The sequence below is a fragment of the Pediculus humanus genome, genomic scaffold (genome assembly GCF_000006295.1).
Source record: "Pediculus humanus corporis 1103172107444 genomic scaffold, whole genome shotgun sequence".
In the NCBI taxonomy this organism is placed as follows: Eukaryota; Metazoa; Arthropoda; class Insecta; order Psocodea; family Pediculidae; genus Pediculus; species Pediculus humanus.
In genome coordinates this window covers 319,737-331,220 of record NW_002987065.1, presented here as the reverse complement: position 1 = coordinate 331,220, position 11,484 = coordinate 319,737, and the positions used below count along the sequence as shown (strand labels likewise).

The 11,484-nt window shown below is 27.1% G+C and overlaps 2 protein-coding genes across 2 annotated transcripts; both read right to left on the bottom strand.

Moving 5' to 3' along the window:
* Window positions 1-6,115: 6,115 nt before the first annotated feature.
* Window positions 6,116-7,316, bottom strand: Phum_PHUM091880 (GDP-fucose protein O-fucosyltransferase 1 precursor, putative; the record flags this gene model as incomplete). The annotated part of the gene is made up of 3 exons (XM_002423842.1): window positions 6,116-6,310; window positions 6,384-7,221; window positions 7,294-7,316. The coding sequence occupies 3 exons, from the start codon at window positions 7,314-7,316 to the stop codon at window positions 6,116-6,118; spliced, it is 1,056 nt and encodes a 351-aa protein (XP_002423887.1).
* A 651-nt stretch (window positions 7,317-7,967) lies between these two features.
* On the bottom strand, window positions 7,968-10,112 carry Phum_PHUM091870 (uncharacterized protein; the record flags this gene model as incomplete). Its single annotated transcript, XM_002423841.1, has 8 exons — window positions 7,968-8,064; window positions 8,139-8,396; window positions 8,472-8,717; window positions 8,803-9,001; window positions 9,075-9,336; window positions 9,409-9,657; window positions 9,739-9,878; window positions 9,998-10,112. The coding sequence occupies 8 exons, from the start codon at window positions 10,110-10,112 to the stop codon at window positions 7,968-7,970; spliced, it is 1,566 nt and encodes a 521-aa protein (XP_002423886.1).
* Between the last annotated feature and the right edge of the window lie 1,372 nt (window positions 10,113-11,484).

The following is an 11,484-nucleotide window of genomic DNA, read 5'->3' as shown; positions in this document are numbered from 1 at the left end:
TCCATTTCGAATATCATAAATTAAATAAATTTTATACAATTTATTTAAATTTCTTCCAGAAAAGAAAAAAGTTATAATATAAAATATTATTTTTCCAATTGTAAAAAATTTCTAGAAACTTCTTTCAATAAATTTCAATAAATTTTTTTATAACAAAATCGACAAATAGTTAAATCACGAATTAAACAATTTATTATTATCATCATTATCATTATTATTTCTTTTCCCTACTCGTGACGTCAAACGAAAAAATTTAAAATAGTAATTAATTTAATTAAATAATAATAAACCTTTTCTACCATCGGAAATTCTCACGGTGGATGGAAAATTAAAAAAAAACAAAAGACAATTATTATTATTATTAACCCTCTAATAATAATAATAATAGTAATAATAATAATAGTAATAATAATAATAATTTCGTTAGGTTTTTTATACTCTACCGGAATTAGTTTTAAAATACTCGTCGTATATTTCAAAATTCCAATCGTGTTGTATTCCCATTACGGTCTTCATCGAACGACAGCAAAAAAAAACGAAACCGACAGCAAAAAAATCAAGGTACGATTAAAAAAAAAACCCGAACGTTTTTTTTGTTTTTATTGACACTAAATTAACAACAACAACAAACAAAACAAAAAAACAAGGTTTACGTAGCAGCACATCAGTGACGGATCAACCTACTATGCATGACGATAACAAAAGATAATTTTTTTTTTTTTGTTTATTCCACGACACGCCGAAAAAAAAAAAAAAATAGAACTGGATTATAATACATATAGGTACGTAGGTAGGTAGGGTGAATGATGGAAGGAAATAGTGAATCTACCTGTAGGCATCATACCTTCTTATTATTATTATTATTATACCTATTAAATTTCTCATTTGTGACTTTCTTACGAAAAGAATCGTATTATGTTTTTCCCCTTAGTTCCCCATCGAACGGTTTCGTGATGACGAGAAGAAGAATTTTAAACCTTATTATTATTATCATCATTTTTTTTTATTTCGTCATCGTCTGTGACGTCACATAATTTTATATCACGCATTCGATTAATTGTTAATTATTGTGTTAATATACGTTCGTTTAAAATAAAGCGTTAAGGTTTTTATCCGGAGGTCGCACGGGTGGGGGGAGGAGAGGGAAACGTGTCCAATTGATAAAAATGTTTTTGTTTTATACGAATGGGGAGGGTAGGGGTGGGGGAGGCGAAGGAAAACAACAGAAAATGGTTTTATTCCGTAAGGATAAATTTTCCTTTTCGTAAATTTTCCTTTTGAGAATATAATAAAACGTTCGCACGTTCGTTTGTTTTATTGTTCGTTTAATAAATTTTTCATCAAGACAATCGGATTGTCCGGGAGAGGGGGAGAGGGGAAGGAGGGAAATTATTTTCCCGGTGACACGAATTAAATTTCATTTTTTCCCATTTTTTTTTTTAAGCTTGTTCGTGGGAAAGAAAAAAAATTTTTTTTTTGTTTTTTTTTTTTTTGTTTTCTCGTCATTTAAATAATAACAATAATAATAATTATTATTATTAACTCGAAACAATAAAACAAATTTTTTTTGTTTGTTGTTTGTTGTCTGTCTGTGTGTGTGACTTCGCAATTAGCAAAACAAAAATTTTTTTTTTATTTATTCAAGCGTGACCGCCATTTTTGTTTCCCATAAGCAAAAAATTAGATCGTTTGATGTTGCGGTTTCTAAAAAAATTCGACAAAAAAATCCAAAAATTTTTTATGTAAAAAAACAAACGAACAAACGAAAGAAGTTTTTAATTACACCTGTCTAAAAATAAAAAAAAATTTTTTTAACCGGAAATCCAACAGAAAAAAAAAAATTTTAAAGAGCGTTAAAAAAAAAAACGTTCGAGACAACAAAAAAACAAACAAACGAACGATTTGTGTCCATTTTACACGTTTTTAATTAACGTATAAAAAAATCAGCGGCGAATCCTAACGAAATCTCTCAGGTAAACACACACACGCGCACATTTTCAAATTTAAAAATGGGGAGAAAGGGGGGAGGTAGAGGGAGGCAGTAAAAAAAAATTAAAAAAAAAAAAAAACTTACGATTATCCTGTTGTGATCTATGAGTATCCGAAACAAATTGATCCGTGCTCCCTAATAATTCTTTTTTATCATTTTTCTGTTGATTAACACCGAAAGTGACAACATCCGTTAATTTTTTTTTTATACTTATTTTAGATTTGTCAAAACTTTTTTTCTTCAATTTTATCATAACTAAAATAATTCATCACTTCATATTTATTAATTTACGCACACACGTGCACGCACACGCACACTCACGCACTTTTCCCCCCTCACTCTCACCCTCTCTCCCTCGTTAAAAAAAAATTAAAAACTTGTAAATTAAAAATTAAATATTAAAACGAAACGAAAATAAAAAATTTTTTGCAAGAGATTTTTATACGTATACTGGTTGTTGTTGTTGTTGTGGTTGTTGTTGTTATAATGTAGGCACCGTTAACGAAACAAGAATCAGGTATAAGAAGCAGAAGAAGAAGGAGACGACGACGATTCGTTTCGTACCAAGGTTGATCACCACATACAAAAACGAGAAAAAAAAAAAAAACGATGATTCCTTTATATTCTTTACTTTTTTTTTTTTTTTTTTTAAAGTTCGACGACATTTTGTTTAATTTGTTTGTTTGTTTGTTTGTTCGTTTGTTTGTTTTTAACAAAATTAAAAGACTTTTTTTTTTTAAGAGGGAAACGTCGTCGTCGTCGTCTGTTTTAACGTCTGCACTTTTTTTTTTTTTCATGCATAAATTTAAGCGCAGGTGCAATTGGTGGTGTTGGTGATGGTCTAGAATTTCAACTTAACCGTCGTCGTATTTATTCGGGGGGACGGGGAGGGAAGAGAGGAGGGAGGGAGTAGGAGGGGAAATGGGGGAATTTATAAATAAAAATTCGCTCAAAAAATTTTTTTCTTTTAACCGCCGCTTCCGATTCGGGGGGCCCGTCGTAAATTTTTCAAAGGTGGGACTTTAAACGTAAATTATTATTAATATTATTTAACGATTACATACTGCGACAATTATATTATTATTATTATTATTATTATTTTATCGTAAGACTCGGAAAGGTTTTTTTTTCCGTAAAAAAAAAAAAAAAAAAAAAAAAAAAAAATTTCAAATTTTGTTTCCGTTTTTTTTTTTTCATCATCATCATCATCATCATTATTATTATTAATTTTAAAAAATTTATTTTAATTATAATGCGAACGATGCAATTTTATTATTATTATTATTATTATTATTATCATTATCATTATTATTTTTTAATTTAAAATTAAAATTAAAATCTGTTTTTTTTTTTTTTAATATTAAAATCACTTCGAAGTTTATTATTATTAACATTATTATTATTATTATCATGGACGTAAAAAAAGTTTCTTAATTTAATAATAATAATGATGATGATGATGTATATAAAGTAATAGAAAAAAAAAAAAAAGAAAAAATCAGCAGAAACTTTTTTTTTTTTATTTGAGGTCACGAAAAAAAAATTTTCCTACCACGTTTTCAATTAAATAATTTTTCTTCTTCCCTTTTTCTTCCCATTTTTGTTCCCCCTTCCTTTTCCTTCCCCTTCCCCCCCCCCGGATGCATAAGCGTATTAAAAAAAAAATTGTTTTGTTACATCACGAAAAAAAACTATTTTTCTTCTGCTTTTTATTTAATCAGTATTATGACGGATAAAAAAAGAAAAAATTTAATTTTTTTGCGGGGGGCAACTCTATGGAATAATTATTATTATCATTGCTATGAACACGAACGCGTTGTTTTTCATATTATTATTATTATTATTAAGTGAAATATATATATATATATATATATATATATATATTAAAAGTTTTTGCCTGAACGGAAACAGTACGAAAAAAAAAAATCGTTTTTTCTATTAAGGTAAAAAAAATTCCATTTCCGGTTTTCTTTCCGAGTATAAAAAAAAAAACATTTGATGATCGTTGCAATAAAAAAGAAACGTTTTTATTTATTTATTTATTACCTTTTTGTCGGCTAAGTAAATATTTAATAAATAAATAAATAAAAAATGAGAATGTGCACTTTTCGTTTTTTTGTTTAATTAAAATCTCTTGCAAAAAAAAAAAAGAAAATGACTTCGTTAACGATAATTAAATAAAATGACGATTCGATTATTATTATTATTATTACTCGTTGATAAAAATCACGTGATAACACAAAAAAAAAAAAATATAATCGCGAAAATTTTTACCGGAAAAAAAAAAAAAATAGCTAACACGTGGTTTTAGAAAGATGAATTTTTCGAAACTGAAAAATTTTTTCTCTCGTGAAACATTCTGTGTGAGAGAGAGAGAGAGAGAGAGAGCGAGAGATGAAGAGATGCTGCGTGAAAAATTTCTATTTTTTCTTTTCTTTTTTTTTTTGTTTTGCGTTTCGAAATTCGCGCAAGCAACCGAAAAATAATAAAAAATAATAAAAAAATTGAATTATTTATTCGTTTTTGCGCCATATTTAAATTATTTTTAACGGATTTTTCGTGACGTAAAATTTATTAAAAAAAAAAAAAAAAACAACAACAACAAATTATGTTATCGTTTTTTTTTTTTCGTTATGTTTTATCATTTTTATTTAAATAAATTTTAATAGTTTATGTTTTACCCCCCCCCCTTCTCTCCCCCAAAAAATAACAAAAATCAAATCGTTAAATCAAAATTATTAACGATTTTTTAAAAATTTTAAATTTTAACGGTTCTATGACGTCATCGGTAATTTTTGTGCGTGTCTGTACGCGAAAGTTCAAAATCGTTAACAGTTTTTTTTCTTTTTTAAACATAATACAAATAATCGAATTCGCGCGTAAAATTTTCAAATTTTACAATAATAATAATAATAATAATAATAATAATAATATATAAATCGCATTAAATATTCAATTGTTTGTTTGTTTGAACTTTAGAAATATGAAAAAAATCGTTAATCGTTTTTTTTTTTTTTACTCTATGAATCCGTATTAGTACATAATGGAAACGGTATCGATATTTAATCGTTTTTAACTTTAATTAAATAATAATTAATATAAAAACTTACCAAAACCAGAAAAAAATTTAAAATCCTGGACGGTTTGTGAACGTTTCATTTTTTTCCTATTCAATACATTCCCATTTAATCCCGCGTGACATTTACAAAATACAAAAATTTGATTTTTTCCATTCATTTTTCTTTGTAAAAAACACAAAAAAAACAAAAAAACTATTATTTATAAATATTTATATATATACTTTTTGTCAAATTATTATCATTATCATAACGAAAAAAATAAAAAACAAATGAAAAAAAGATTTTTGATTTTTGTTTTTGTTTGACATAAACGTGGCACTAAAAAAAAAAAAAAGGGAAGGAAAATGGATACGAAAACCACGTTTCTAAGGGAAATTAACAAAAACAACTGAAAAAATAAGAAAATGGGGGATAATAATAATTATCGACTGCGCAGTAAGACTGGAAAATTTATAGCCCCCCTCCCCCACCCCCTTTTTTGGAAAAAATCTTTAAGAATTATATTACCTGTTCGATCGATATATATATATACTTATAAATATTTAAGTTAAACGAGGGGAAAAAGTTTTCTTTTTAAAAAATGTAACCCTTTCGCCATGTTTAACTTTCTTACATTATTACAATTTGGAAAAAAAGGGGAGAATAATAATAATAATAATAATAATAACTTTTTTTAATTGAAAAAAAAAGTAATAATTAATGATAATAATAATAATACTAATAAGATTTATAAAATTGCAATCCAGCTGCGATGCATTTTGTAAATAAAAAAAAAAAGCCATCATCATAATCAACATGACGAATAATAATAATACTTTTTTTTTGTTTCTAACTAATGTCGAATACGACAAAAACTTAATTTCTAATTAAATTAAAAATCAAAATTCTTTTTTCTGTCTTGGTAATAGTATGTGATGATAAAAATTAAACATTTAAAATAAAAAAAAAAAAAGGGAAAACATTATAAAAATTTGTGATGTACAAAAAAAAAAAAGTCTTGAATTTCTCGATATTTAGTTTAAGTGATGTATATGAAATGTCTTCTTTAAAGTTCATCATGAATTTTTTTCTTTTTTTCTGTTGGAAATGCCCAAAATGATGATTTTAATCCTTTCACATCACGTTCACGTTTAACAAATGCAGAAAATGATGAAATGCAATTCCCTATAAAATGATTCGATTGAGCAAGTATTGCTAATTCAACATGAGGATTTGGTGGTTGAAGATTCGTTACTTTCACCTAAACAAACATGATGTTGATTCTTAATCATTTATGAATTTAATTTTTTATTATTATTATTATTTAAACTTACCTCAAATCTTTTAAGAGCTTCCGATAATTCAGATAACATGTAATTATTATCTGAAGCCACAAAAACTGCACCTGGTTCTTTGACAGTCTTTAAAACTCTCTTTATTTGTTTTATTATTGTCTTTGATGAAGGCATGCACATTTCAGGAGTTGCAGTTCCAAATTCATTTTGATATCCGACACATTGAGGTGCGGCAAATAAATTTGGACTGTGTTGAACATGAGTACAAGCTCGAACCCAATCAATACCATTTCTTAAATGAATTCCTACAAAACTTCCAATCGGCAATTGATTTTTAATAAAATTTTTAGCTTTTTGTTTTATATCATCATTCCAAACCAAGTATTTATGTAATTTTCTATTCTCATTTAAAACAGGAAAACTGGCTGGAGCTCCGACAAAAGCTAATACAGGCCATTTATCAGCCGGATATTTCTGCATCCATTTTTCAGCCATGTTGCCATGATGTACATCAAATTGCAATGGACCATATTTTTCAGAGCCGACAAAATCGATATTAAATGTGTCCCAAAATGGTCCGAATGGATTTCCCTCTTTTGCATTGCAACCTTCTGAATCCCCTCGATTTGTGTAACAAAATGAAATTCTTTTTTCTTTCGGCCATATTTCTGGTCCGATTGTTTTCATAAATGTTTCCATTGTGATCACATCATGAAATTCTAATAATTTATCAACCCTGAAATAAGTATCGAAAGGAACTTGTACAGACTTTGGTTGCCCTTGATTATATTCTACCCATGGTGGTAACACTAATGTGCGATTGAGTCCTTTAGCAAAACCTAATGCACCTAAAAAATGATCAGCTTGATTTCCAAATCTTCCTGAAAATTTCAAAGAATTAATTAAAAATATTATTTTAATATAATTTTTTTTAAAATAAAAACATGACTTACCCATACAGGGACAATACATAATATATCCATCCGATATAACCTGATAAATATTAATTAATAAAATTAAAAATAATATAAAAAAATTACTGTGATTCATTTTGAATCAAAATATTTTCAATTTTTTTTTTTTTTTTTTTAAACGTGCGATTAAAATATTTTTATAAAAATATATATATATATTTATTATATGATAAACATTATAAAATTAAAACCATGATTAAAATATATAAAAAGGCAAAACGTGACTGAATAAATTTTATAATCAATTAATCAAAATCGTTAAAATTTTAAAAAAGCATGGCATGTTTACTTTCTACTGCCACGACTGTTGTAAACCGAGAACAATCAGACATCAATCGTAACGACGTTTTTCTTTTTTTTTTTTTTTTTTAATTCAATAGGAAAACTTATTGAGGATTATCATTTTTAAATTCCTAATTGATTTATTTTCGGTTAAATAATTTAAAAAAACGTTAAATTTGTTAATAGTAAATTATATTTTTTAATTTATGATATGAGCAGAAAGATTTTTGGTTAAAAAAATAACGGAAAACAGTTAGTAAGTAATAAATTTCAGTAATTCAAAAAAACAAATTATTCATTTTTTTTTTTTATTTATTTAAAAAAAATCAATTTTTCAAGTAAATCATCATCATCATCATCATCATTGTTATGTAAATTTATTAAAAAAATCAAATAATTTGTATGTAATCCAAGTGAAAAATACCAATAGTAATACTTGTAGGCACCTGTGTAAAAATTTCAGTCTGAAACCATAAAACAACAATTCATTATTCGACACAATTTTTTCCAATTATGACTTGATAACCATTACTACTACCTTTTCCATTTTTTTCTTCCATCGACTAAAGTGTGTATGTCATCTTTGGTCAGGTACACTCTAAGCCCCAAAAGATGTGCTTGAGCATGATAATCCCAATCCATTTTTTCTATATCGAAAGGATAAATTATTTTATCTTTTTCCGATATGCTTTTCCATAAATTCTGTATATTTTCATCGGAAAAACTCCAAGTTTGTGTGGAAAAATAAGTTATCACTTCGCTAAACTTATTTATTTTCTTATACAATTTAATCATTCTGCAAATAATAATAATAATAATATTGTGACTTCTCATTGATAATTTCTGCCATTTTCTAATCCGAGTCCCTTACTTTGGTTTTTTTCCACACATTACAAAAACTCCATCTGCTATGTAAGATGGTAATGTGTGTAGAAAAAACGACACGAATAAAAACAAGAGCCTGTTTTTAACGAGGTGAAATTCTTTATACCAAATAGCCAAAACCGTTGGCCAATTTTGACCGTAGATTCCGTTCCAATATGAAAATTCTCCCCAACGTATCGGATTCCTCGTCGCCGATACGAAATTATATATCATCATGTTTTTCTTATCGTTCCTGTAAATGATTGCACAGGCTCATATTAACAAAAAGAAAAACCCCCATCGATATCACCATACCTGAATGAATGGATAAAAATGACAACCTGAAATTTTCATGAGTTTTCCATGCGCAGACAATGAGTCCGTTAACGACAAAATCCACGGGTACCATATTCGCCACGGTTTCTTTATCAATATTGATAACTCTTAAAACTCCCGTACCTACTCCCACGATGACTCCTGTCGGACCGTAAATGTTATCAGTCCATCCTCTTATAGGTTCGTTGTACGTTGCTATAACTATGTGTAAAATACGACCTTAATTTTACCCCCCAAAAAAAAACTAAGAAAATTTTCATTTTGTTTTCCTTACTTATTCCAGGTCTGAATATTCCAATGGGTAATTCACGTCCCTCTTTTGAAATTATGTCTTCTGCTATTTGTTTGGTAAAAGAATAAGTATTCGGCCATGGATATATAAAATTTTTTGTTATTTTTCTAACGGATTCATCCGATTCGCGTTCGACGAGTTCAAATAAATCCTTATAATTATATGCGACGGGATAAAATTCTTCGGAAACGTGTTTGTTTACTGACGTGCAATTAGAATAAACTGTTGACACGTGTACTAAACTCTAAAAAAAAAAAAAAAAACCGTTAAAAGTACAAAAAGATCGTTAGAAATAAAAAACGACGACGTGACGTACCTTTAGATGTTGACAATTTTTCGACAGTTTTAATATTTCCACAACTCCTTTTATGTTTATGTTGGCGGCGGATTTAAGAGTTTCGTCGAATCGAACGTTGGCAGCACCGTGAAAAATAACCGACACATTTTCCGTTATTGTTTTGTAATCGTCGGGTGACAATCCTAAATTCGATTGTGTGACGTCACCGTTCACGACGATGACTTTTCTACGATAATCAGGTACGAGTTTGCGAAGTCTTGCGAAAACCTAAAATCCCCATTTTTACTTTTTATTTTACGTTTTATTTATCATTTTTATCATTCATTCAAAATGTCTTCTTCTTCTTACGTCATCATTGAAAAGATCATCGAATCTTTCTTCTGATTTTTTCCCACGTTTTTCCCGTATCAAAAGGTAAAGATTTCCAATGTTCGGACACGATACCAAAAGTTTTTCGATTAAAACTTTACCCAAAAATCCTGTCGCACCTGAAATAGAATTAATTTATTCGTCGCCATATTTAAAAAAAAAAAAAAAAAAAAAATCCACGAATCGAATCGAATAAAAAATGAGGAGGGCGACGACGACGCCATTTTGTTAAAATTACCCGTTATAAAAACGTTTGAATTTTTATAAAAATTTTGTATTTCCGTTTGTTCCTCTTCCGGATTCGTACAATTTAACGGTAATTCGAACGTGGTTTTAATAAATTTACCCGTCATGTCGAAATCATTCGAAAGTCCTTTTCCCCACGTAAATCTCCTTTTTATTTCATTTCCGTTTGTTGAATTATTTTCTGACTAAAAAAAAAAAAAAAAAAAAAAAAAAAAAACCAAAAAACTTTTAAAACTTTCACAAACTTTTTATTATTATTATTATTATTATTATTATTTTTTTTTTTTTATTATTATTATGGTTATTATTATAAAATTATTTACCTTTAAAATATCTTTCATTTCTTTTCCTTTTTGTTTTTCAAAAAATTTCCCCGTTAAAATTCCTTCCATCTTTTTTTTTTTCTTTTCTTCTTCTTTAATTATTACCCTAAAAAAAAAAAAAAAAAAAAAAATGATGTTAACTCGATGAGAAACCGTTTAAAAATATTATTATTATTTTCAAATTCTTTTAATTATGTAATTTGAATTATTATTATTATTATTATTATTATTATTATTATTAGCGTATTCGAGTAGGAGAAGGAGTCGATCGTTTTATTCAAATTTCTTTGTTTTTTTTTTTTTTTTTTTTTGTAAAAATTATTACGTAATAATAATAATAATAATTGGTACAATAGAATCGTGTCTTTAGAATAAAAAATTTTCTTTTTTTTTTTTTTTTTCATATTAATATTCTTTTTGAATATTTTTTTTACTTTTATTATACATTATTGGCATGGAAAGAATATTAAAATTTTTTATTTTTGATTATTATTTAAAATTGTTCGTGGTTTTAGAATTTTTGTGAGACGCATTTCCCGCGACAAAAGCACACACAAACACGCTTCTTTTTGCGTAATTTGACACGGATTACATTTTGGCAGTTATTACACGTTTTTTTTTTTTTTTATTTTATAACTATTGCAAAAATACGTTATATTCTTTTTTTCGAATCGATAACGTAATAATAAACCTCATTTCAATCGATAAATCAATTAAATTCCATTATTATTAATCACTATCAAATCGTAATATTTATAATATATTGAGATTTAATTATATTAAAATTCTTTGCATGAATTATTTATATTGAGATGATATCTTTTTTTAATACGTTAAGGTCATTTTAAAAAATTTTATGTAGCCTAAATGATCCATCGACCTTCGGTAATTTCCGCAAATTTTTTTTTTTGTTCCTGGAGAATAAAATTTAGACAAAAAGATTTTTATACGTGAATTAGTTTTGGAATTTAGATATCAGTGAAACCACAAAACGTTCGATAACGCATATTTTGTTAAATGTTTATTTATATAGACAACAACAACAAAAAAAAATTACTAGCGCCAAAAGGCGAGGAAATTGATAGCGGTTTCCGTGGTGTAGTGGTTATCACATCCGCTTTACACGCGGAAGGTCCTCAGTTCGATCCTGGGCGGA